The sequence below is a fragment of the Zophobas morio genome, unplaced genomic scaffold, assembly GCF_036711695.1.
Source record: "Zophobas morio isolate AGI-343-1 ecotype UQ-CSIRO unplaced genomic scaffold, CSIRO_AGI_Zmor_V1 ptg000413l, whole genome shotgun sequence".
Lineage (NCBI taxonomy): Eukaryota > Metazoa > Arthropoda > Insecta > Coleoptera > Tenebrionidae > Zophobas > Zophobas morio.
Genome location: NW_026972517.1, coordinates 32,746 through 60,224, shown reverse-complemented (window position 1 = coordinate 60,224; position 27,479 = coordinate 32,746). Strand labels below are relative to the sequence as shown.

Here is a 27,479-nt window from a genome sequence, read left to right as displayed (position 1 = left end):
GGGGGAAAAAAAAACCATTTTGATGTTAACATATATGTGGTGTATCAATGAAGACTACAAGACTTTGTTTTATGTTATTTTTTTTTGAACTTTCTTTTCACAAACCTTTTTAATTAGTTATTTTTTTAGTTTAGCGTCAAGGCTAAACCTTCGCCCGCCCAAGGGATATGTACCAGCGCATATCTAACTTAAAGCGTGTGTTAGTCATAAACACCTTTCTCGCATTGCATGTTTAGATGTGGATGTTTTAGGAGATTTATCCTGCAATTAAAGTCGTCCTCCATGCTCAGTCAGCTTTGGCACTACCAATAATATTCCTTACCGACTATCAATAAGGCGGGGAGCCCGCTGAACCTCCGGCGCCACGAGAACTTGTGAAGACAAGCACGCACGTGGTCTGCGGAATGTCGAATAGAGAAAATTCACATACTCGTTCACTGTTTGGCCTGCGATCCGCTGGGCCGTGGTTTTGGTCTCTTTAGAGCACGAAGCAAGGTATTGCGCATCATATCGTGCACGTTATGACCCGCTAGAAACTATGTTCAAACTAAAATACTCTTGGAGCAGTGAAATCGTTGTCCACTATGAATGGCTAGTCGAGCCACTAACCGTCTGCAGGAAGGAATTGGCGTAACACAGCTATTTCTCGAAGACAAGTAAGGAATCACATTTAGGTTAAGTCGAAATGCTAGTTCGAATATGGCTGCTATCTTTCTTTATTTATTTTCTGTTACTAGTATCCATGAATTAATAGCACTCACGAATCAGAGCTGGCACAGGAAGGTACCATATGCACGCTTCTCAGAGCTTCATGGTTAATGAGCCATTAGTGTCCTTCAGGAGTTTAAGTTTAAGAAAGAAGATAACTTTTTTTAATTTCAACTTGGATTATTGTTAATTTTTGGAAACCCACCTTTATTTCTGAGCTTAAGGGATACAAAAGAAAAACTAGTTGTAGATAACTAATTAAAATTTTTAAAAAATAAGTGACGTTAGATTTGCGCAGTAACAAGATACACGGCTCACTACTTTAAGTTTTAACAAGTGAAGCTAATAAATAAATAGAAAATAAGTACCGAAAACTATATTATTGGTGAGGATGCTTTATTAAATATATTTATTGTTTAATGGCTGTTCGGCTTTATTTATTATAAGAAATAAGAAACAAACTGGTATTATTTTTTACACTCGGCGCTTGCTTACTTTGATGACTTTTAGTAACGAAATTTTGAGACTTCAAGATTTTCAGAAATTTTGCTAGTTCTTAAGAAGCAGAAAATCTAACCAAGCGCTGATTGGCCGCAAAGTAAACATTGCGGAGTAAACTCCTTTAGCAGTAGTTCACTTGATAATTTAAAAAATATATTAACCGCTGATTGACGTTACACTTAAACCACTATAAAATTCTAACTATACCTCATATCAAGTCTGCTTATAGTAGCGCTTAACCTTAATAAATGGAAATACCATTATAGTTTTGAAGCGCTGTCAATAACAATATTTAAAGCACTTTAGCATGTTTTACATAAATAGCAGATCAATTTAAAAACCAAAAAAAAGGGTCCTGTGGTGAACAGTATATTTACTTTTATTCAGAATACTCATCCACTACCTTGGGAGCAGAAGATTTTCTCCACTCCAAGGAATACAAAGGAACAAAGGAGGCCCAAAATTGCTCTTCCACAACCAAATTTGGGTACAACCAGAAGTACACTCGAGCACCGCTTAAAAGAAATATTGCCACAAACAGAATCAAGCGGAGGACGCACAAGCTAAGCAGAAGCAAAATTAGGCCCAAAGTAGCATAAAACAGGTAAACCGCGCCCTCTTTCATAAAAGGAGGCCAAAGAGGTTGAAGAACGAAAAGTATAAATCCTAAAATGATGCCAACGCCTAGCAGAAAACAGTTTTACTTTAACAGCAAAGACATTAAATAAATTTCCAACACACCTAACATGTACTGTTTCCACTTGCCAACTTCAAAAGTCCAAATATAGAGAGAATCATCAACTGTAAATTGTTTTTTCAAAATCGGTCTGAGGATCTACTTACGAATGGTTCTTTTACAAGATTATATAAAACAATTCCTTTAAAATATTTCAAAGTCAACGTGTATTTTAATACAAAATTAACTTTTACCTTACTGCCGTTAGAAAGTTTGATCTTTTCGGCACTATGATAAAAATTTTCTTCTAGTAATCTTTTTTTAAAATGAAAAAGAAATGCTGTAATTTTTGATCAGGCAAACTAATAAAAATTCACGTGTAAATATTTACAAGTTATGAATATCCCAAACCGCCTAAAAAACAATTTCATTAAAAAGAAAAATTGTAACGCTCTTATTACAATCGTTCTTTCGTCAAGAGCAGTTAAAAGGTTTATTGGCACAAAAAACTATGTTATAAATTAAACTCCAGATTTATTTAAAAAAGGATTATACGATTTTTATGAATTAAAGTTACTATACTATGAATGGGATGAATAAAATGATATTTGCCAAAGCCTACGTAAATATAAAATAATGGAAGTGAATAACATGAACTAATATAATTGTACATTGAAAATGGGATAAACAGTAATAGAAAGGAGAGTCTAAATTTTCTTATTAATACCTGAACACAATAACCATACTTTATAAAAAATGGAAAATGAAAATCAATCTAAATTCCAAAACATCCAAAAAAAATAATACCTCTAAATATATCAATTAATAATAAATGGTAATAGCAAAAAGATGTTTATAATAAATTAAAACTAATAGTTTGATATGTACGTAAAATAAATATAGCCATGGCCCAAGCTATTAGCACAAATCTGCGCTATCAAGTTAGAAGCATAAAAAAGTTGTAAATCAAAAAATTAAATAAGTTAGAAGTATTTAGTCGTACTGCGTTAGACAGTTTTGAAAATCTTTAAGTAAATAACGCTATTCCAAACAAATCCATCTGTACCAGAAGCTTAAAATAAGAAATCGAGCTTTACTATCTAAAGCGACGTTAATAATTTGGTTAGAAAGGCAGACCTAACTTTTTACCTGTTAATCAGTTTTTATTATTCGATGCAGCGTTATTAATTACGTTTTTAAGGCTAACTTTATCAGCAACTCATAAATTTTTACTAGCTGATATAGCGTTATAAAATGTATTTTACAAACTGAAGCTAAGTGTAGAATTACAAAGTGGTGCAGTCTAACGGAAGCTAATTTATAAATGCTCACGCGCTAACTGTGAAACTATTTTATAAAGTAAAAAGAAGGTGTTACTGTTGATAACAAGTTCGTGTTAAAAAAATTTTAACACACTGCAAGCATTAAAGTAACGGGAAGAATTTCCCTTCCCAAGAGCAAAGATGTAAAAACGTAATAACTTAAACTTATCATTTACCTCAAATTTTGTTAAATTTCACTAAATTTTTTTTTGATATTTATCACAAATCTTAGAGCTTAAAAAATAAAAATTATTACTTATTAAGAATGTAGACAGCATGTTTTTTTCTAGAAATTTCTTTATAATTGCTCATCAAACATTTGGCGGCTCGAACACCTAAGCAGACCTTAAAAATAAGTTGCGTAAATGTTTTAACTACTAATAAAAACCTTTAAAGTATTCAACGTGCCTCTTTTCAGTAAATCCTTCTTTAGTTGAGCACTTTTTTCTCAAAAAATGAGCAATATCACGAGTTCGGAGGGCATCAAGTAATAGTTTCTAGAAATAATATGATAAAATGTTATGTAATAAATAAAATCAATATAAAAAGAAAAATCCTAGTTTTTATACCTCATCAGTAGATAGGCTTGTCTTCTTATTTCCAGCATCACGGGCCTCTAGTTTATGAAAAAAAAAGGACTAACATTCGAAAAGTGCCACAGTATATTACAGTAATTTAACTATGATAAGAAGTAAAATTTAAGGATATAATAGTCGAAGGTTAAATTAAAACCTTTTCCTCTTGCTGTCACTCTTATACCAGAAGGCATAGCATACAAAAGAAATAATAAAACTAAAAATAACTTTAAGCTAGAGCCAATGAATAATTAGTTGGTGAGGTGAGTATTATATATAATATTAATTGTTATAGCTAAATCTTATTAAACCTTTTAATGAACTTTTTGTAAAGCTAAATACTAATTGCCAATGTTACTTAAGTCCCAAATCAGATTCTTTTACAAATAATAAGAGGGAAAGTCAAGGGCACATGTTGCAGGTACGTTTGCGCTACCAAAACTTTGTCCAGTTTACAAGTAGTTTTAAATTTTAACAAAAAAAAAATAATATAATGAGCCTACGAGGTAATATTTGTAATTATAGGTATAACTGCAAAGTCGAAGTATTTAAAACATGGTGATTTTTTTAAAAATTTTAATATATAAAGGGACTGGGTAATAATTATCTCACCGGAAAAGATAAAATAGCTTTCAAGGTTTCCCAGTTGCTAAAATGGTACTTAGCGAGCCATAGTATCATGATCAGAATCATTGACATTAGCGGATGGGTGTCTAGTAACTTAAGAGTCGGATAGTAGCGGGTAAAGCCTTATCTTCACTAAAACTAGAATTCATAGCACTCGCAGGTACTGCAAAAATGCTAATATTACGATAAAATAACTTACGTTGAGTTATTAAAAACTAAAAAGTACTTTTGACTTGCTGATGAACTGCACACCTTGGTTATTTACCCATAAAACTAGAGGAAGACCGGTTACTTTCTCGTGTTTTTGTCACTATTCGTAAGGGAAGAATTTCTTAAGCGTTTAACGTAAAATAAATGTGACACACTCTGTGAATGTCATGCTAGCAAACGACTTGCAGCTTCTGAAATCGAGGACTGTGCACTTAAAGATTAATTTTTTTAGCAAAGGACGAGAATTATCGCATCATCACGGCGCCTAAGCGTGACAAAGCATTGCACAAGAGAAAATATATTCTGATGGTGGTCCTTCAAAAGAAGGTTACTTGCTATGTATAAAGGTTAACGCTCTTCCTGGGGGCATGGAATACCAATTTATTAAGACCTCCCTACTGTTGGTCCTGGTACGCAAACCCAGAATTGCCCACCGCAAGTTCCTAAAACTGACGACTGTCTATCACTTGCATGCTCCATATGAAGAATTTCGAAAAAGTTGGCGTCAAAAGTAATGAGGGTCACCTTACAAAACAGCTTGCGAAACTATTCGATCTTTGCTACTGATTTTCGACTTGAGGAGAGACACAAAATATAAATACCGCGACTACAAGTTATTCGCGAAGATTTTACTGTCTTTCAATTCACTCCTTTTTGTAGCTCCAAAGAATTCGTACTTTGCCCTCTAAAACAAAAACACAACTTCTAAGCGGCCGCAACAACAGAAACAAATAGCAACACCCATGAAGATATCGACTACTGCTTGCTATATTGACGAAAAACCTGCCAACGATGTTAAATTACATACTTTTATAATGGTTTCTTGAGCACTCTTTGAATGAATGCAAATGGTTTTCAAAGGATAACAAGAGCTGTAGGTGTTGTTGCAGGATGAAAAAAATAAGTGATATATAAGCGAGCCTAAATTTATTTTAGATAAACTTTAAGGTTCAGTGGGGCACAATTATTCTAATTAAGAAAGAATTTCCTCTTGACACATGACACCAACCCAAATCTTAACTGCTGAATTAGTTAACTTCGCCAGGCCGACATCTGCTTCTACCAGATATTGCTATCAGCAATATTTAAAGTTCTGTGACCACGGCTTACCCTACCACTATGGCCCCTTGCCTGTTAAATAGGTTTTTTACAGTTCAAAGCTTTTAGAAAATAAATTAGTGATAAGTCGACTAAATCGACTTATTGGAAAGGAGCTGTCAAAGAAATTCAAGTTTAAGTTCCATATTGAAGGTCAAAGGGTCGCACCTTCTTCTGACACTAGTAAGCGTTTGTCCTTAATTTAGCTTAGTGAACGGCGAACTAATAGCTTAAGACGACATAGGCGAAGTCATTAACCTCAGAGTATGACATTTACCCTCCAATTGCTATTGAAACGATAACTAAAAATAACTAAAAGCATCCTCGCTGACACTTAGATTTAATTAAAGTGGTCATCACGGTCGAAATGCAGGATATTGTTAAATCGGCCACTGCTGCATCAATATAATGCTAAATCAAATCTTCCTGGTGGCAATGTTTCAGCTATGTTGCCTTGTAAACTGGAAGATTTTCGTTGCACTGTAAGACGGTGGCTTTTGTAATACTGCCCAGGCATCACTCCAGGTTTTTACGTCTAACGTATACCGATTCAACATTTTTTTTTCGGTAGTCCACAAAGTGGCTGAAGTCACTATATTTGGCCGCTTGACTTTCATAAAGCCTTGCCGGAGTCCCATTTTATATGACAAGAAACACATTAGCACAAGTGCAGACGATGCACAGACATTCTAAAATCACAGCAGCGAGAGCCCCATATGGTATTTTTCTCACTCCTCTTCTTAGCGTTCTATATACACAAAACATATATATGAAATAAAGAGAAAAAATGAGAGAGACTGAAAAGAAAAAATTTTTGAGGCTATATGCCTTGTCCATTTTATAGTACTTTTCGCACGACCTGTAGTACTCGTAGTTTGAGGCAGAAAAAAAAAGTCAATACAATTTACTAAGTATTAGGAGATTGTTGTATATTAGTTATATCTAACCTTCTATAAACAGATGATACGGCGCTCTTCTTGTCAAAGCAAATCGTTCTACTACTCTTGTATGTGTAGTGGTATCTAGTCGCGCTTGTTAATCGGTGGCTTGATGGGTTGAGTCACGCACTGAAGTTAGATTCGACCGTAGACTGCTTAGTTTTGCTAATAGCAAAGTTAATTTTGCGGAGGTTAACCTATCTCCGTGTGTAAAAATTTACAGTGTGCGCCTAAAGTGCATCGCCAGGGTTGTCCGAAGCGTGCGCCTATCTTGGGCTCGCATGTAATTTCTTGAACCCACTAGTTTATATGTCTACTAACACGTTTAAATGAAAGAGTAGATACATTTTGGATAAAAGCTCTAAGTCGTTCCAAACCCAAGTTTTCGTGCATCGTATCTTTGCGCACGAAAGAGATGAGCCGGTCGTTAGTCTTATGAGCTTGTTTTGTTGCATCTGCAGGAATGCGATGGTCGACGGTTTTACTTAAGCCTAAGCAATAAATTTTATTAGGCTCAGTACTTTTATAAATGATTTCTGCCTGCCGATTCGGGGGCGATTACTTTTTGGCGTGATGGGAACAAGCTTTGATGGTATTATAAATAGTAGAGAGTCGTTATCTACCATTAATTTTTGGTGGAAAATTTTAATAAGTTGCTAAAAAAAGATCGTTTTATTTTCGAAATAGCCAGGAGGAGGAAAAACTTAAAAAGTAAAGAATGTGGAATAAAAATAAATTTAAAATAAGGAATAAAGATTTTATTATGAGAAAAATAATTTCTTTATTTCAATTTTTTATTTAAAAATAATGTTTTTATTAATATTTTAGTTCACACGAATTTAAAGTTAATTTTTTTTTTCATGTTAACATTTAAAATTTACCGATATCTTTTTTTTAAAAGAGAATCGTTATTTTAGTCATGTTACATCATAAGTGGAGAAAAGTATTTAAGACATATGCCTTATACCAATCTAGTTTCTAGTAATATTGTCAATACCTAAAACCCTCACCTGAGAAAATAATAGCAACATTCCTATTTTTGCATTTGTAAACTGAACATTATATAATAAAAAACTAATATTAAAAGTGGGTCTCTTTACTTTATAACTTCTAATTTATGTTGCGAGAGGACCCATTTTTTATTGTGAAAGAGTACTACCTTCCAGTTTTCTTTCTTGTTAACTTGTAACTAATCATGTTCAGATTTTAAGTATATATTTACCCGCTAAAAGAGATGTTGAGGAACTAAGAGATAACCTTCTAAAATTGTATCAAAACTTTCAAAATATTATAAAAGACGTTAACCCAACTTGGGATAGCGAAATTCTGGAGATGGTTAGAGAAATGCGGGAAAAAACAATAACGATTGAAGGTATTGAAAGATCGTTGATGTTTAAAGTAAAAACAGTTTATGCTTATTGTAAAAATAAATACAAAAATATGCTTTTAGAGTATCTTACTGACTTAGAGGAAACTATAACAATAGCTGAAAAACATCCTGATAACTTTATACTAACCGCTTCTGATCTAAGTTAGGTTTTGTGTTTGATTTATCTTCACTTTTTAAAACCCTTTAATAATATATTGAACATGTTTTTTTCGTTTGTTTCTTTATCCCGGTAATTATCCCTTTTAAGGAAATTATTTAAATTTTTTTTTTTCTTGTTTTTCTTTAACACCTTGTAAATTTCTTGACTACAGTAAAGATGCTAATTATTTTTAAAGTCTCAATAGTTGTTTTAACTTGTTTAAAAGCGAAAAATTCTATTTTTAATATATTTTAAAGTTAACGATATAAATTAGATTTCGCTGTAAAAGATAACAAGCAAAGGAAAGGTATTTTTAGGCCTATTGGACAAATATTATAAACTTTGCAAATTTTATTGGAAATTTTCTAAAAATAGTTTTCATGTCAAATTTTCAATTAAATTAATCGGCAAGTATAAATAAATTTGCTTTCTTTAGATGAACGAAAAAAGTTTGTTAATGATGTCAAAAAATTAGCGCAAGTCATTGAAAAAGAACTCACCAGCGAAGCGACAAAGTTTCGTAGTATTGGTTTTTAGCTGATATGCAAAAATAAGTTTTATAAAAAAATAATATTGGCCGAACAAAAATGTTTTTTGGAAAATTAAATTTTCTAGTTTAAATATTTGTCACTTTTTGCACGAATATTACAATCTGTTCTTCTAATATCATATACTAAATTTTAGTACAGAAATTTGTATTAATTTTTAAGACTTTTGGCTTTATTTTAATTAGGTTATAAATTATATATCAAATTAAATTTCTGTCTCACGGTTTTATGTAACTCATTGTTTCCAGCGCAAAACTAGAAGTCTGCAGGAAAAGAATGTTAATCCAATCTTCGAATCCCACTACTTTAAAAAAAAGTAAATTTTGGCACTTATATAAAAAGTTAAATATATTTAAAAGATTTTTAAAAATTTTAATTTTTTTAAAAATTCAGGACTTAAAACAAATTTTTATTTAATTATCTCAATTTTAAAAATTATAATTATATCTTTAAAGTGAGTAACGGTTACAAGAATCCTCAAAGTGAATTTGAATTCCAAAATCAGGCAGTAATTAACGACTATAAAAATCGACATCAAGTTTTTATATAAAATTTTTTTAAAAAAAATGTTATATTAAAAAAATTTATATAATAGAAAATAATGGCTCAACAGGATCAGGACTTGGAAGAAATTAGCACAACTATCGAGAATATACACAGCATTGCTCAAGAAACAAACAGGGCTTTAGCAGAGCACGACAGGTTTAAAAGAAAAATTTAAATTATTCTAAAACTGAAAAAAAAAATAAAAATTATTTATTTTTTTTTATTTATTAAGATTGCTGGATGACTTATCGTCGACCATAGAAAATACCGAATCTCAATTAGACAACGTGATTAAGAAAGTCGATCGAGTTATTGGAAAGATCAACGGTTGGCGTCGAAAAAAAATTCATTAATTTGAAATTAATTTATTATTGCAGGAGGAAAACAAACAGCAATCATGATTTTCTTGGCCGTGGTGCTCGCTGGCTTACTATTGGTGTACTTTGCTTTTTAAAATAAACAAGATTGAGATTCATTTATGAAGTGGAGATTTCCTTTAGCATCTCAGTATATAATTTCGGAGGCGGCGCTCCCGTAGAAGGCCGTCCACGATATCGGCGCGTTCCATTCAGCCAAAGGTCGGTTCTTGCGCTGATACTTGCGTCTCAGCTCGAGCCACGCATCCATTTGCTGGGCAAATCGAAAAGCTTCACTGGCATTGTCTCCTTCGGCGCAGAACATGATCTGCGTTAAAAAATCAAAATTATAAAAATATTTAGTAGAAAAAATAACTTCAAAAGAACTTGAGAAAAACATATAAATTTTGATCCACGATATTCGTAACAGCAAGGCGCATTAAAAAAGTTGAACTCATTTAATATTTTATGAATTTAATTTTTTATAATCTTATAGTACTTAAAAGTTTTGCGTATAGTGTAACAGAAGTACTTATTTCATTTGAAAAGTTTATATAGAAGGAAGCAAAGTACCAGGATTACTAGGGAAAGATTTTTTTTCTCACATTCCTCATATAAAGTTCTTGTGATTCCTCCTTATCAATCAAAAATCTGAATGAGAAAAACTGATTGTGTACAAAAGTATGCCTATTGAAAAGGGAAGCCGAGAATTCTTATATTGATTAATTTCGGTAAAAAAGTTATCTTCCTTTAAGTCGGGCCAGAAATTTTTAAGCAGAGAAGACTTAGCTCCTAATAAAAAATTTTAATTATAAATATGTATATATTAAACTATAAGAATATTTTAAAAACCTAATGACTTTGTGAAAGAAGCAGAACAAAGACAACGAAAAGGTGACTGAAGCAATCGTTCTTGAAGATAATTGCCGAGATCACTGCTACTAAGCAAAATAAGCTTTTCCATTTCCTCACTTTGAAACCATTCTAAAAGTTGCTGTACAAATTCTTTACGAAAAGGCTATTTAAATATTATGTTATTCTCTTTTATAATTGTTTTTTATGAAAAAATTTACGGTAATTACGGAGGAACGCATTTGCAGAAATATAATTTTTTCCTCAATTAAAGAATACACTAAGCAAAGAGTTTGTAAAATAAAAAGTGTAATACTATAAAAAGGAACCTTGTATTGGTGTCGTTAAAGGGAAGTTCCCATCCTCTTTAAAGGCGTTTGGGCCGCAAAAGGGTAGGACGTAAGGAGAATGAAAGAAGCCTGCAAATTTAATTTCTGAAAGCAACGTTGAGATATGAAGATCGATACAGAGCTGTCCGACATTTCCAATAGAAACGGCAGGCTTTACGTTTAATTTATTATGCTATTAATATATAATGTTAAAGATTAAGAATGATTACCAACGCCAAAGTGTGCCCCTTAAAACTAAGATTTTTAAAGTCGTTAGAAGGCACAAACATTAAGTTAAAATAAACAAAAAGAAACTAAACGGCTATGCTGGTAATCCTCTTGAGGTCTTAATAGGCTTAGGAATCATCGAGACTTGAACCCTTGAAAAACTTTAAGATACTTTAAACTTAGGAAAAAGGGCGTTTTTTGTAAAGGGGTTAATCAGATTTACTAAACCCTTTAAAAAAATATCTTTTTTTGACTAGTTATATTTTTTACTTTTGATACCGATATATTGCTAAGTATTAAACTTAGCTTATTACTAGAGTCTATCTTATTTGGGTTATTAGCTTGATTTCTTTCTTTAATATACAATTTAGTTGACTTTTATTATTTATTATAAGTTTTTGTGTTAAAGTGAAAGCACATCTAACGCAAGACAAAGATGTACAGCACTAATCCACTCCATTGTTCTATAGCGAAGCGACCATTACTAAAAACTATTTTTCTTTTATTTTCTTTAACACTGAAATATATATAATTATATTTTTGTTTTATTATTAGAAAAATAGTGGGCCGGGCACATATCTTCAGAAGCGAATTAGCTTTTGTTTTAAAAAAAAAGTGCAATTATAAACTGGTTAAATAATTTTTTAAATAGAAACTTTATAGAAAGGCTATGGGATCTTTTTGACCGTAATATTAAGTATAGATAGAGCAAACAGGATGTCGAAACTAGATTAATCCTACTGTACCCAAAAAAAAAATTCTAAAACAATAAAAATGGGTCACACTATTTAGTAAATATAACACTATAACTAAAAAATTTATTCAAACGGTTCTGTACTTTTATTCCGCATTTTTGTGCAATTCTCTTTTTATATTCGGCCTCGGGGTTCTGCAGTGAAAATTTAGCTATGACTGCCTACAACTACCTATGAAAAAAAGTCGTAGTTTTTTATCTTAAAACATAATTGATCATTTGTAAGCTAATAATAATAGGGTAAAAACAAATAAGGAGTATAGGTAGTTCTATAAACTGCCCATCTGCTTTGACACAGACATTAGTGCAGGAGTAAATGCAGGTTAATAAAACTGAAGTCGTTCTCGCAAAATCTAAGGATTAATAGTCGTGAACTACGCATCAGGGATTATAACTATCATTTAAAAATTCTTAAGATAAGGTCAAATTTTCTAAATCATAGTTGAGAAGCTGTGCTTTGAACTGTAAAGCAACAAAAGGTATTATATAAGTTACTAGTATTCAAAATTTCTTGTTTATTGGTGTGGTTAGTGTACGTTGTGAGGCGTAAAAGTTCTAATTTAAGAAATAAAACTTTTTTCTTCAATAATTGAAAATAGTAAAAAAAAAATTGCATATACTTCATAATAGACGATGGCATAAAGAGGCATAACACCCGAAATATTTGAAATACGAGGTTTTTCATAGAGCAAATTAATTTAAGAATTAGTTATTGTTAATAATGACTTTTGCAGATGCTTGGCATTCTCGAGAATTAAATAGCTTAACTTGAACGGTCTAAAATTTTTCTTGTGTACAGCATATCCAGTTCTGTACGAAAACGCTTACTTTAGAAGTTGAGGGCGAGGTTAGGCATGCGACTATCAGAGACCGAAAAAGAGCCCAGGGTCTTGAGTTTGCGAGACGATGCTCCTATAACCGCTGGGCTATGACGTCACCCTCGATCCCGGTATGAGGGTTATACGTATTGCCTGTTATTCACAACCGCGTCGCAAGGGTAGCGGTAACGCGAGCCGTTCCAGGGTTCGTATATGAATCTCGTCATTTAGTAAGGGCCCGGAGTGACTATTGCGCATTGAAAGTAATCTTCAAGTTGTCCAATGTACGGTGGACCGGTCATCAATAACAGTCACAGTAATTGGTTTTGATGTAACAACAACCCTGCCACGGTGATTAGTGCCCTTGTTGGAGAAGCGTAGGCAGTTTATAATAACATATCGAGCAAGGACATCTACGTTGCACACAGAAGCGCTTGTGAGGGAATAGTGACCACGGAGTATTTGCTGGTTTAAGCTTAAAGGGTGTGATCGCTGAAAAATAAGTCTAGATTGTTGAAGAGAGCAGGAGGGACGGCTCACGAAAGCGACTTGTAAAAGCCTTCTGTTGTTTATTTAAAGTGGAAGCCACATATTATCTTTTTTAGCAAGATCCAGGAGCTACTGTGTGGTGATGTGGCCAAAATCTAAATTCAGGCTAGAATTACAGAGATACATCACCCCTCTACTTTCGGCGCCGCACAACGATCTCGACAGTTTTACCACTACGAAAAGCATGCTGAGCAGGTGATAGAGGTTGGGATTCAAGAAAGGTCGCGCCGTCTAAGAGTCGCTTCCCCGCGGTTGTTATGGAGGGCAATTAGTTTTCTCTGTTGCTACTGTGAAGATGGTCTAGCTTAAGTTAGGCTTAGCGGCAACGAAGCTTTTAGCGGTTCTCTCATAAAAGATTTTTTAGAAACCCTGCAAACGATCATGGAATTATCGACGATAAGACTAAGTTATAGAAGCGTCGATAACACTTGGGCGATTTTGTAAGTTTCGAATGCAGCATCCAACAGAGTGGGTGTTAGTAAAGTTAGTAAACTTACGAGAGAGCGTCGCAGTAAGCGTTACTAAAAATTTTGTTTATTCTTGCCACACGGGGGGTGTGTTTACCTCTCTAAAATAAAATTATGAGGGGATATTAAAAATTAGAATATAACCATTTTTAAATGGTATAACTTACTATTGGCTCTTTCCTTGATCTAAATATACATACTCCTAGGCCCGCGGAGCCTACTATGTATAGGAAAAATTGTGGGCCTCCTATAAACTTGTTCCAATGTGAGGAGAAACAGAAATTTACTACCTCAACTTTGTTACATAGGTTATTTTGGTAGACTGACACTATCTACGATAGTGAGCGAAGTATAATTAAAGATTATTCAGTACAAAAACCTATGTATTACAACTTATTAATATCTCTAGCCCAGTGGCGCTACACAAAGTACGAAGAAGACCACCTGCAACCGCGCGATAGGAAAAAAAGACTTCTTGACTACAAATAATATATTGTAACTTGGTTCTAAAGTTAGTTGTAATATATATAAAAACTCATATTTTTTAAGTACTTTCATTTCTTAGGCTAACCTTTAATCATTTATTTCTTATTGCTTATAAATATAGTTACCAGCTATACTAACAATCATAAAACCTTTAGGATACCTAATTTAAGGTATAACATGTCAAGCTTAAGTTAACATGCATAAGAGAAAAAAATTTATCATAGTTTTATTTAATAATACAAAAAAAATTTTTTTTGATTTACATATATGTTGAACTAATTATTTAACCTAACAAAATAATTTTTTGATCTTTTTATAAAAACTTTTGCGCAGACGAGGAATTTAGTAATTTTTTTTAACCAATTACTTTTTACTTTGAGATTTTAAAATTCAAAGATTGTCTTGATTGCGAGATATATTCAAATGGCTTTGCTGATTTACTGGTTGCTTGTTTATTAGCGGTTTAACATGACATCTGAGGTAGGATATAACGTTTTCAAAACACCATCATGTCGTGTTAAGCCCGGATTAGTTCATTATGATGAAGAGAGGCACTCTTACTATTATGACGATAGGGCAATGAATTCTGTTTCAGATTTTACTAAGGGTTTTAGCAATCTTCTTTTTGATGAAAATTTAATTATTCGCAAAAATTATCACACTTGGCAGAATACTCTAACATCTCCTTATTATGGGCTTAAACCTCAACAAGCTTCTTTCCTTATCCTTTTTTCAGTTCTTTTGTGTTTACTTTTTATATTTAGATTAAGGATCTTTGGAAGTCATCTCGGTTGGATGAGATAGAGCTTAATAAAGTTATAAAAAGGTTTTTAAAGTGGATTACCACCTATAACAAGTGTTTAAGTAATCAGAGTTTATATTTGTTATGTTTTGTTTAAACCAATTTTATATTATTATTTTTCCCTCTTAGGCTCTGGGTTAAAACCCGGCGACATCGATACCTTTTCTAAACTTTCTTTACCGCCCATCCTTAAAAAGTCTATCTTTCATGGCTACAAGCAGTTTTTAAACTTTTGGTTTCATAATATTACGGGGATATTCCATTCTCCTGTAGCTTTTGATGGTTAGCTATTATCCTTTTCTATTTATATTTATTCTATGCAATGCTACAATTGACAGGCATAATTGTTGATCCTTCTGTTAACATTGCGGGATCTTTTAAAGCTCTGTCTAGAGGGCGAGACGGGAGATACTATTTAGTCGAGTGGAGACGATCCACTAAGATTACGAAACCAGGCGTTGATCCTATTCATTTTGTTACCCTGAAGCCCCCTTTTGAAAAGTACCCACAGAGCCGTTACTACGAGTGTGCTCTTCATTTAAACTTATACCGAGCAATATTAGAGAAATCTTATAATCTCCTCGTTGATCGCCTTATTCTCGTTCAGTTCAACTTAGAAGCGAAAGATTATTCGTACTTATTGACAGAAGTTGAACACATGCCGGAAGTAGACCAGCTACTACAGCGGCTATCCTTGCCGCCTCTAATTAGTATTAAAAAGTTTTCTCTAAGAGGCGAGGAGGAGAGCGAAGAAACTTCGGAAGAAGGAAGTGAAGATGAACTTGTTGACGAAAATAAAGGGAAATTTGTTCAAAGAAATTATGAAAGATCAAATGAAAGGAACACTTTTGATATTGACGAAAGCGAAGAAACTTCGGAAGAAGTAAGCGAGGATGAAGAGAGTCAAAGGCAAATAACGCTCGAAAATGAAAGCGTCGGGGATTTTGAAAGAGTTTTTGAAAAAAGTAAAAGTAAAGGATCAACTAGAAAGAGTACATATGAGGAAACTTCGGAAGAAGTAAGTGAAGATGAAGACAGTCAGAACCACTTAACAAGCGAAGAAGAAAGCGTCGATAATTATGAAAGAGATATCAAAAAAAACAAGAATAAAGGATCATTCAGATCGGTAGAAGTAAGCGAAGCTGGAGAGAATCAAAAACAGTTAACAAGTGAAGAAGAGAGCGGCTATGGTTATGAAAGGGATTCTAAAAAAAGTAAGAATAAAGACTTGTTAAAGTTGGAAAGCAGCAGTAAAGGCCAGCCTAGAAAAGTAGAAAAGATGGCGCCCCGTAAAGTGTATGCGTGTGATCAACGTGAAGTAAATTTCGGAGTCCTTAAGGAAGATTATCAGGGATTTAGAAAAGCGGAGCTAATTAAGAACAGATCCAATGTTATTAATTCTAGTGGAATAGAAAGAGTCATTCGCAGAAACGTTAATAGTGAAGTTAAGAAGGAGAGTGAGAACGAAGCAACCGGGAAAAGTATTAAAAATTTTGAGTTTAACGAAAAAAATAAGAAAGTTAATTCGAAAATTAGGTCGAAGGTGAACAGTGTAAGTGCTAATCACGAAAGGAAAATCTGGAGGGCAACTGGCCGTAAAATATATGTGGGAGAGGAGAGCGTTGAACCGTCTGAAGGAGAGTACGAGAGAGAAGGGAAAAAGGGAGTTTTAAACGAGAATCGTGTTGATCTTGTTACTCGAAAAATACGGAGCGTCGTAAGTTGTGAAAAAGATGTTAAAGATGAAAGTGAAGAAGAAGTGAACAGCGCTAAAGATTTCGTAGAAGAATATGAAAGTATAAGGAAGATAGAGAAATTAAAGAAGAATAACTTGAAAGATAATGTGAAAATGGTTATTAGCAACAAATATGAGGACGACGACGAATCAAAAAGTGTTATTAGAGTAAACCAAGAAAACTGGGCTCGTGATTTAGAGGAAAAGAATAGAAATTTTAGAAAAAAGCAGAAACTTAAAACTGTGTATATCGGCGTAAGTAGCAAAGATGAAGTGATTGGTTCTCAAGGAAGTGTTAAAATTCAGAGTGATAAAGAGAGTATAAATAACTCTACTAAATCACAGCAACTCTTTTTACGAGAAAAAAAGAAGGCTATAGAGCCCGAGGAAGTTCATGAAAACGTCAAAATGAAAAGATTTATAAAAAAGGAAAGAGAAGGAATTATTAAGCCAGAGAGGAAAGAGGATAACATTTGTAAAAAAAATAAAGATAAGTATGAAAGACAACGGGAAAAGGTTAACTTTGAACGAGTGCACAAAGTTATAAACTTAAATATCCAAAGGAAAATCGTTAGCAGTAAAAAAATTTATAGTAAAGGTAAAAGAGATAAAAGAGGCAATATAAGTAATAACGCTCCTACTAAAAAGCCTTTATTACAACTAAATGAGAGCACCGACTTTGTAAAAGGACACATTGAAGATCGTGGAAGAATAAATAATTTGAGAAAGAATGCTTATATAACATGCGAGGAAGATGATAGCGGTGTTGAAAAAAAGAACACTGACGAGCCAAATTATGATTCAGATGTGAATAGTTACACTGAAGTGCGGTCTCGGAAAAGTGAAGAAGAAAAGGGAATGAAAAATAAAGGAAAGATAGTGCATAGGGAAGGAAAAGCTTGGATGAACAGCTTCTTTGAAGGTAATAATAGAAGAGAAGAGGGCACTGATGAGCCGGATGAGGATCTTTATAAAAAAGGAAAAGTTTGTGCGAATGAGAGTGATGATGTCAAAAAAGAACGTTATAAAGGATCTGATGGGGAGCGAGATGATATATTTAGTTATGCAAATGAAGAAAGCAAAATTGAAAAAACAGTGAAAAATAGAGAAAAACTAGTGGTTGGGAGTCGCTTTTATGGAAGTAATGCTAATAAAGAAAGTACTGATGAATCTAATGAGGAGCAGGAGAATCTGATTCATAATAAAAAAGGACAATTGCTGTATCAGGAGAGTGAGGATAAAAGCGAAGATAATAGTGGGGGTATGCCAAGCAGCGAGAGTGAAAAAGAAGGAATGAATAGCGTCCATGCATCTGGACAAGAGTATGTAAGAGCAAGAGTTCAGCAAATAGCAAAGACGAAAGTTGAACCAAAAGATAAAGTTAATTTGCATGAACTTGACTTTAAATTTGGAGAACTTACTATTACTGATACTGAAAATAATAAGTTTGTTATTAAGGAAAACGCAGAAACGTGTAACTCATATACGAATGAGGATTTTATTGTAGAAGAAAATAAATTTAGCATGGGTCGCTTTGATAATAAGGAAAACGAGGACGTTATTGTAGGGAAGAAAGAATTTTTAAGTAAGGGAAATCTTTTATTATCCAGTTCTGCACGGGATGCATTAAGTAGTCCCTGCAGCCCTAAGAATTGTACAGATAACAAATGTAATACTCAGGTTATAGATATTGATAACGAGGATGAGGACAGTGAAGAGCCCTTAGAAAGTGAGGATTGTGCAGAGGATAGTGAATTTGAGGAGGAAGATGACGAGGAAGATGAGAGCGAAGATAGTGATGATGATGAGGGAAGTGAACGGACTGAGGAAGATGACGATGTGGGTTAAACTGTTTGTGGTATGATGAGAGAAAGTGGGTTTATTTAAGGTAAATATTGTGTTACTTTATTTAATCTAATAAACACTTTGAAAGTTGTTTATAGGATAGCGTTTATACAGTTATATAGAATTATTTACTTTTAGTTAAGTTACAAGCCTGTTATAACAAAAAGCGATTGTTCAGTGTTTTTAATTTGTTTTTACTTCTTTTGCTTCATTACTATACTTTTTTTCAAAAAACCCTTATATAAAGTCGTAGTCACAATCTTCTCACTTTTGCTAAAAAACCAAGTTAACAGTATGGTATCGACTAAGTTCTTTATTAGGAGTTTATATTATATAATTTTTTGAGCCCCCACTTCTTTGCTTTTGCTGAAACTTTGAAATATTAACGTATTATAATTATTGCATGTATTACAACTGTAGTTAACTCTAAACTACTGTACTTGTTTAAATCCCTTGATATATGGGAAACTTATACTTGAAAAAGGACAAAAACGTTAGTTTAACATATTTTTACTTACAACGTATAACATTTGATTTTGAATAAAGCTGTGTTTTAAAGTATAGGCAACTACGAACAGAAAAATATACCGTTTTGATGAATGTTTTTCTTTATGATAAAATATAAATTTAGCAATATTTTTTTACTTTTTTTTTGACCAACTTGCATATCATTTTATATATAAATTTTTGTCAATTTAGTAAACTCAAAATAGAATATAGAGTTCTCCTAGATTGACCGGCTCAAAAATCAATTATATATATTTTCGTAAAAAAGTAACTTAAACCAGATGAAGGCATGCACGTTTAAATTCTATAAATTACTGTTAGCTCGAAGTATTTAATTTGGTGCAAGAAAAACTTAACTTTTGATAAGTGTGAATAAACTATTGCCTCCTAATTAAAAATGTCATAATTAAGTATGAGCCAGGAAGTCACAAATAAAGTATACTAAGAATTATTTAACACTAAACAAAGATATATCTCTATATCTCTATTATACTATTCACCACGGAGACCCAGCCAGAACACAACTAGTGAATTTTGCAAGTCTTTGAAGAATTTAGATTAGATTAATTCATATAAAATTGCCTGAATGTATGCTGTGAGTTCACCATATTGGTGACTTAGGACTTATTACGACAGAAAAATACTTGAAGGATAGAATTAGTCACTTAACGGCAAAGTGTCACTGGTAAAGAGAAAATATTTTATCATTAGGAAAAAAAAATTTATATTTAACCTTTTTTGTACTTTTGCAGAATCAAAACTATTAAATTCCAAGTTCAGATTAACTTTAGTCTTGATATTTTTGCACCTCAATACTACTCGCTTTATGGTAAAAAGTTATAAAAACACTATTTTTACTAATTTAAGGAGATAGAAAATCATCTTCAGAAACGTTTAACTTATACTAAAGGAAAAAGATTTTTTAATAAATTTAAATACCTTTAATTAACAATTTATATTTTAATAAACAGGAATAATAAGAATTCAAAGTAAATTTAGTAAATAAAATTCAAAGCTGTAACAATTTTGTACGCTTATGTAATAAACCCTTTGCCAAAAAATCAATACCCTTTAAAATTTATAAAACTGTTTTCTATGTTAACAGTTCTTTTATTGATATAAACAACTGCTTATCGGTGGATTCTTCATTATAAGAAGAAGCCAAGAGCTTCGTGTGTTTCAGTAAAGCATACGAGACGCTCGCCAAACAAACCGAGATGCAGCCAATAAGATGGAGTAGCGAAAAGTTAAAATTGCGAAAAAGAAGAGCGCTGAACAAAACTTGCGGCAATCTTAAAAAATTTATAATAAATTTTATAAGAAAAATATTAAGAGAACGTTGAATGAACTGTCAAATTTAATAGTAATGCAAGAAAAAATTAATCTTATAAATTCAATTTCTAGACCTTTTTAATCGAGTATTAAATTTTTTTATAAACCTAAAAAATATTATAAATACAGTAAAAGAAGTAAAAATCAAGAATATTGAAAAACTATGCAAATCCAATAATATAAGTTAAACAAAAAAACTAAAAATTAATTTTTTAATTTAGCTCCTTGGTTTTTTAAATATAATAATAAAAGTTTAATAATTTATATTTATAAAAATAATAAAATTACTAAAAGTTAAGCAAAAACTTTATAAATTAAAAATTTATAAGTAAACTTTAAATTTGAAAAAACAAATAGTATCAAAGAGGTAGTAAAAGTAGTAAAAATTAAAAAATTTATTAAGAAATACAAAATTTAATATAAACTTTAATTTTTAGAATAAGTATAAATAATGAAATAAATAATAAAATAAAATAAAAAAAAATATGAAAGTAAAAAATAAAAAGCAAAAAAACTGAATTGAATAGAAATCTTTTTAAAAAATATTAAAAAAAATTCTAAAATTAGCTTTTCAAATATTATCTTAAAAAAAGTTTAATAAAAATATGATAACAAAAATAATTATCAAGCAATCTCTACAACAATCTACTAAACTAATTTCATTAAATTCGCATTTAAAAAATTAAATTAAATTTTATAAAAAGACAAATGTCTGAAAAAATATTTCTATGATAAAAATTTATTATTTTATATTTCTATTAAAAAATAAATTAAACGATATATAATATACATTTTAAAATCTAATAAATAAATATATTTACTTAAACTGTAAATCATTTTATTATAATAAATTTTATTCAATTAAATTATATAATCGTACATTTGAGTTAAATTCTTCAACTACGAAAAATAATATTTTCGGTACTTGAATATTTTGAATAGAAAAAATTTAATAAAAATAAATTGAATGGAAGTAAAATAATTAGATTATAAAAGTTTTAAAAAAATACTTTTCAAAATCCACTAATTAAAAAATTATTTATAATAAAATTTTAAAAAAAATATTAATTAAATACTTTAAATCTGTAATCGTCTGTAATCAGATTCAATAAAAGTATAAAAAATGCAATATAAGATTAAAAATTAAATTATATAAAAGTAAAATTTATAGATCTCAATTTAAAAAAAATATATTTTCAAATGAATTTAATAAATTATTAATTATTAAAAGATAATTATTTAAGTATAAGTCAATCTAAAAAATAATTTTTTCAGTGAAAACTCAAATTAAAAAAAAAGTACAACAAATAATTTAAGAGTGCAATCTCAAAAAATAAATTTTCACTTAAATTTATAATTATATTAATATAATAAAAAATTTAATTATAATAAATTAATTTAAAGATCTCAATAAATAAATAAAAGAATTTCACTACAATGGATTGGTTTTTATAAAAGTATAGCAAACATTTTATAATCTCATTCTAAAAAAATTTATTTTCACTTGTATATATAATTTACTTATAAAAAAAATAAAAGTTTAATAAATTAAATTTAAAATCTTAAAATAAAAAAATATTCTGCTTTAATAATAATTAATTATAAATAAAATCCAAAAAAGTAAAAAAAAAATACATTTTAAGATCTCCAACGAGGCTCAAAGTAACTGAATCGCACAAACTAGCAAAGCAAGTAAAGTTGAACTGGAATATAAACGTTAAGAACGATGCAGTTATAATCAAAGTCCATTCAAGAAGATTCAAATTTCGCAGAGCAGTTACAAGATAAGTTTGATGACGGCTTAGAAAAGATTCCTATTAAAGAAATTTAAAAAATAATTAAACTTAAAAACTTTTTAAATTAACAATTTTATAATAAAATTAATTAATTTTTACTACAATAATAAAATTTCAAAGAAGGGACAAGATTTAAATTATAATAACTCCAAAATGTGAAGCTGAAAGAAAAAAGTTGATCTTTAAGTAAATTTAAACAAAAAATTAATTAAATTTCATTTATAACAAATTTAGTATGAAGTCAACTCTGCAGTTCATAAAAAATTAATGAAAATTAATTACATAAAATATTTTTTAATAGAAATCTCACCAATTACTTTAACAAAAGATTTAAACAAAAAAAAAGTTAACCTAATCAAATTTATAAAAAGGAATTCGAAAAAAATTATGAAAAAACTTCTACGAATTTTTTAACGTAAATTAACTAAAAAAGCAAAAATTAAAAGTTCTTATTAAAAAATTAAAAAAAAAAAATGAAAAACAATAATTTTATAGTTATTAAAGTAAAAATATAATTTACTAAGGCGCGTATTACAAGAACTTTATAAAAAACTAAAATTTGATTATTTTCTAAAAAATAAAAAAGATTTAAATAAAAAGCTTTATCAAATTAAATAATTATTTAAAATTGAAAATTTAGTTGACTATTAAAAATTTATAATCTTTATCAGATGGTTTTTTAGAACAATTAAAAAAATTCGAAGAAAAAAATAATGCAAAAAAAGCTAAATAAATAATTTCAAGATTTAAGATTTTAAAAAAAGCACTGATTACTTTAAAAAACTAACAAAAAACAAGCTTAAGAATTTTGCTTTAAATTAAAGTTTCAAAATAAAAATATAAAAAATAAAAAAAATAAATAATTTTGAATCCTCGTGTTCATTTCAAGAAATAATTATAAAAGTCTTTAAAAAATTTCTATAAAAACTGCTTTTATGCAAAAACTATAAGGGAAAGAAAAGATTTATAAAAATCTCGTACGTAAAGAAACTCAGGCGAGGCGTCCAGTAGAAGAAAAAAAGGCAAAACAACCAACGAGGAAACAAAAAGTTTAAGCGCTGTGAACTTTTTTTCATTAATTAATTAAATTTTGATTTTTTTTAATAAAGTAGAAATAATATAAGTTAAAAGAAAATAAATAAGCACTGCACTGATAAAATATATGACAAAAAAAGTTGTATTGTACTTCTGATGGGCGTAATTTAAGATCTTTTTTATCAGTAACAACCAGTTTTAGAGCGGCTGCTCGCAAAGTGACCACTGTCAAACCTTTAGAAGAAAATATAGAATTTTTAACAAACAAAATTAATATATAAAACGTCATCATTATAATTTTGTCTAACATAAAAAAATTTATAATAGTAAAACTCAACAAACGGTTATTAAAAATTGTGAAGCAAAAATAATACTCAACAAAAATAACCGCAAGAAAAATAGTGAGTGTTGTAACTATAAATACATAAACGAAAAACTGCAAGAACTAATAAATAAGCTTAATATATAAAATGTTAACGTCAAGTCTAATAATTATATAAATTTATTATTTAAAGTATTATTAACTTTAGTAAAGAAAAAAATATTAAAAAACAAAAAACTAGAATTAATTAGCTTAATATATAAACTGTTGAAGTCAAGTTCACTGATAATAAAAATTCATTATTAATAGTATTAATTAGAGTAAAGCAAAAAATATTAAATAATTTTCAACAGATGCAAAAAGTTAAAGCATAAAAATAAGGGGAGAATATATATAAATATAAGAAATAATATTTTTAATTATTATAATAATCATAGTGATAAGTAAATAATATAAAAAACTTATTAAAGTTATAAGATCTTTATATAAATCAATATTCTAAAAAGTTATGAAATAAACTTAACAAAAATATGAAAAATCATTTTAAAATAATAAAAACTACAAATAAAAAGTTAAGCTTTATTATATGAAGTTTTAATAAGATATAAAGGGGTTAAAGATACACAGAAGTAGATAAACTAAACATTATTAACAAATAGCAATGCTCCATATTAGGTTATCTTAAAATAATAGAGTGCGAGTCACACTTCGTTATTAAAAGTTAAATATATCAAAATAAGCTACCTTCCACCACAGCAGAAACTAAATTTATTAATAACCCAATAATTCTGTTTTCTTTAAACATAAAATTCAAAGAAATCATCGCAGAACCAATTACAGTAACTATTATTAAGCATAATAAAAAATATCTTAATAATTCTTAAAAATTATTTTTTGTATATATTTACGTAAAATAATAAAAATAAATAAAATAAATAGATATATAAAGGAGTAATAAAAGGAGTTAAAAAAAAGTTTTTAAATAATATAAAAAGGATTGCAGATTCTAGTGATTTTAAAATTATAAAAAAACGAAAGTAGAACAAACAATAGCTAAATAGACTAATACTAAAAAATAATAAAAAAATGAAAATATAGTAAATTGAAAATTAATAACAATAAATAGGATAACTGAATATGTAAAAGTTTACGTCAGCAAAATAGTATGGAATAAATATGATATAAAGAAAAAATATAGACAAGCTAAAAGGTTAATATAATTTTTTACACAAGCAACAAAATAATTCGTATAAATCTGGTTTTTCGTTATTTAAGATTGCGGAAAACAACATCGCCCAAAACATCTGAATAAGTAATTTATAAAAAAATCTTAAAAATTAAAATTAGTCATGACGATCGAAATCTTTAATGTTTCGTTAAGTTTAACTTTTCCTATAAACATTGCTTAATAAAAATTAAATAACTTTTAAACGATATAGCTTTCAGTTACTTTTTCCAATAAAATAACACGGTTATATTCCTAACTTTTAGTACTTAATAACTTCAAATTATTTGTTCGAAATCTTTTTAAAACTTTTATAATATAAACTTTAGTTTAGCTTAAAATATAAGTTTTTAGGTATTGGCAATTTAAAAAAGTGTGAAAATTTACTACAAATAAATACGATACCAGAAGCACACCTGATGTTAAGACAATACCCAACTACTACAAAGCTTAAATTCTCTACTATAAAAGCTATTATACTTTAAATTTCTTATTAACTTAGTGAAAGTAAGAAGAAAAACGTACACCAGAAGACTGGAGAAGAAAATGCACGTCTGGATCAACTAATGACAAGCCAACATTAGCTAAGATAAACCTAAGACCAAAAAGAAAACCGACCAAAGAAGTTTTTTTCCTAGTATGAGTTTAACTAGCATAGAAAAAGAAACTAAATTTTATACTTATTAACAATTTATATAGCAGCCAACGATCAAAAAGCCAGCCTGTCCAATCAATTTTTTTTATTTTCTGCCTAAAATAAGAAAAAATAGATGAAATAAATTAACGACAAAAATAAAATTAATAGTAAAAATGATATAATAATAACCGAAAAAACTTTGTTGCGAATTTTATAAAAAGGATTAACAATATAAAGACCTAAAAAAAAAAAAAAGAAAATAACTTCCCGGTTGAGTTTTTAAGAAATAAAAAATATATACGCGAAGCCAGTGTTCTTACCCAAGAAAAGGTGAGCTGCACGTAAGTCAAAAAGACAGGGTAGTTAAAACTAGAGTACAAAAATTTTAAACTCAACGGAAGAAGCGTCGCTGCAGTCAAATATACAGTTACACAAAGACCGACAAGAAGATGGTGTTTACAGCAAGCTTTTGAATCAAATATGCCTACTATTAGTTATAATTTTGAATATTTATGTATTTATATAACTTTTCTTGTAACCTAAAAGTTCGGTTTCATATATTAGAGTATTTTCTTCTGAACCTTCCAAAAGAAGATCTCTCATTATCTTCTACAATACTTGAGCTCCATAGAAAATTACTTTTTTTATACCGTCACCGTTTTCAATTATTTTTAATAAAAATTTGCACGTAAATCATACCACCAATAGTTACGTCGGTAAAAAATGTACTGAGTCAGTGGTCGCCTCGTTATTCGTTGTCCAATCCACTTACAGTACTTTAAGGGTTAGCTGGAGCCATTTATAGATCTTTAAAATGTTTGTAGTTGTGCGGTTGATGAAGATTCTTTTTTAAGCATTTTACATAAAAAATAAAAATTAAAAAAAATTTTAACTTTCATCTCGACGAGAGCGAGTGCCTTTCTGTTACTAAAAGCAATTTTTATTAGTAGTGTTTTCAAAAGATAATATATGAGGCTCTCATTTTTATACTTGATTACTCGTCGCGGGTGTCGGCTTGGTGTTTTGTATAGTAGTAAGCTTGGAATATAATTAATAGTTTTGTTTATTACATATATAATTATTTTAGTGTTGAATAAATATATTTATACTAACTATCTTTTTAGTCATACTGTTTAAAAAAACAAATTTGAGATTCGGAAATTATGTGTACTTATTGTTAGGTAACCCCGCTATATAAGAAAAAAAACATTAACATCAAGATGTTACTTACTCCTATTATATAAGCTTGTTGAAGTTCTACTCTATCTTTTTTGCTTGTTAAGAAAGTCGATTTAAAAATATATATTAGTAGTAGAAGTGTATTGCTTACCTTACTTGAATAGGCATCCATGTTGCGTTAATGTTAGAAATGCCTTACCTTCTATTATTATTATAAAACTACTTAATCAGGTCTAAAGTAGGTCGAAAGTAACTCTTGCTCAACTTGAATGGGTAAAAGGGTTTGTGTAGTATAAGAGGAATTTTGTTCACCCGACACATATTTCCAGAGCCCCGATGTAGGGATGTTTAACTGTCTTTTAAGAGGAAATGGCTAAACAATGCTACTCGGGTCTAAAGTTTCAAATAAATTCTGGGTCGCAAGTATAAAGTTCGCTGAAAATATCACAAAACTTAGATGATTAAGGACCACGCTTTAATTCCACGACCTTCAAAAGGAAACCTTTGCAATAACGGCTTCCTGCTATACACGTTAGCGGAAACTGCTATAGAACTTTCAACTTTGTTGCCAGAAAACCATTTAAAAAAATGTTTTATGGCGTTCAATATTATTGGAAACCTACTCTTTGACGTGCTGGGGAATCTAACAGATTGAGTTTACTTGTGCACTTTTAACATCCATTAATTTATTTTATGATACACTACAAACCCATCAATGCAATACATTAAAATGTTGGCTACGAGGCCCAGCGGGAGATTAAGCATTAGGAATGCAACAGATGCTTCCAAAAAAAATGTGGGTGGGAAAAATGACAAAGGAGGTACCCTGATAGGACAAAAGAACAGGGATATGCAAAACTACTGTGAAGTACATGTGAAAGAGAGTCCTAAGGGAGTGAAATAGATTGTGAAGCCTAATACTAAGGCGTAGAGATGGCTAAGTTAAG

General features: G+C 30.0%; 5 protein-coding genes across 5 annotated transcripts; 2 read left to right on the top strand and 3 right to left on the bottom strand.

The window, feature by feature from the left end:
• Positions 1 to 1,588: 1,588 nt before the first annotated feature.
• On the bottom strand, positions 1,589 to 4,036 carry LOC135120719 (uncharacterized). The gene is made up of 7 exons (XM_064045059.1): positions 3,940 to 4,036; positions 3,777 to 3,823; positions 3,596 to 3,704; positions 3,464 to 3,542; positions 2,140 to 2,200; positions 1,951 to 2,044; positions 1,589 to 1,893 (listed from the first exon to the last, which is right to left on the bottom strand). Exons 1-7 carry the CDS (start codon positions 3,974 to 3,976, stop codon positions 1,589 to 1,591), a joined length of 732 nt encoding a protein of 243 aa, XP_063901129.1. The 5' UTR covers positions 3,977 to 4,036.
• Positions 4,037 to 7,955: 3,919 nt separating this feature from the next.
• Positions 7,956 to 9,732, top strand: LOC135120716 (syntaxin-6-like). Its single transcript, XM_064045055.1, has 8 exons — positions 7,956 to 8,027; positions 8,106 to 8,186; positions 8,621 to 8,699; positions 8,981 to 9,048; positions 9,188 to 9,270; positions 9,328 to 9,434; positions 9,511 to 9,605; positions 9,656 to 9,732. The coding sequence occupies exons 1-8, from the start codon at positions 7,988 to 7,990 to the stop codon at positions 9,730 to 9,732; spliced, it is 630 nt and encodes a 209-aa protein (XP_063901125.1). The 5' UTR covers positions 7,956 to 7,987.
• A 50-nt stretch (positions 9,733 to 9,782) lies between these two features.
• On the bottom strand, positions 9,783 to 10,900 carry LOC135120717 (proteasome assembly chaperone 2-like). Its single transcript, XM_064045057.1, has 6 exons — positions 10,816 to 10,900; positions 10,708 to 10,766; positions 10,487 to 10,652; positions 10,322 to 10,426; positions 10,208 to 10,269; positions 9,783 to 9,962 (listed from the first exon to the last, which is right to left on the bottom strand). Exons 2-6 carry the CDS (start codon positions 10,726 to 10,728, stop codon positions 9,783 to 9,785), a joined length of 534 nt encoding a protein of 177 aa, XP_063901127.1. The 5' UTR covers positions 10,729 to 10,766; positions 10,816 to 10,900.
• Positions 10,901 to 14,906: 4,006 nt separating this feature from the next.
• On the top strand, positions 14,907 to 18,526 carry LOC135120712 (MATH and LRR domain-containing protein PFE0570w-like). Its single transcript, XM_064045052.1, has 3 exons — positions 14,907 to 14,981; positions 15,049 to 15,201; positions 15,258 to 18,526. The coding sequence occupies exon 3, from the start codon at positions 15,578 to 15,580 to the stop codon at positions 18,500 to 18,502; it is 2,925 nt and encodes a 974-aa protein (XP_063901122.1). The 5' UTR covers positions 14,907 to 14,981; positions 15,049 to 15,201; positions 15,258 to 15,577; the 3' UTR covers positions 18,503 to 18,526.
• Positions 18,527 to 20,099: 1,573 nt separating this feature from the next.
• Positions 20,100 to 25,976, bottom strand: LOC135120718 (uncharacterized). The gene is made up of 11 exons (XM_064045058.1): positions 25,893 to 25,976; positions 25,674 to 25,840; positions 25,543 to 25,592; positions 25,405 to 25,467; positions 25,242 to 25,350; positions 24,720 to 24,795; positions 24,236 to 24,334; positions 23,321 to 23,403; positions 23,116 to 23,199; positions 21,974 to 22,152; positions 20,100 to 20,298 (listed from the first exon to the last, which is right to left on the bottom strand). Exons 1-11 carry the CDS (start codon positions 25,954 to 25,956, stop codon positions 20,100 to 20,102), a joined length of 1,173 nt encoding a protein of 390 aa, XP_063901128.1. The 5' UTR covers positions 25,957 to 25,976.
• Positions 25,977 to 27,479: the final 1,503 nt, after the last annotated feature.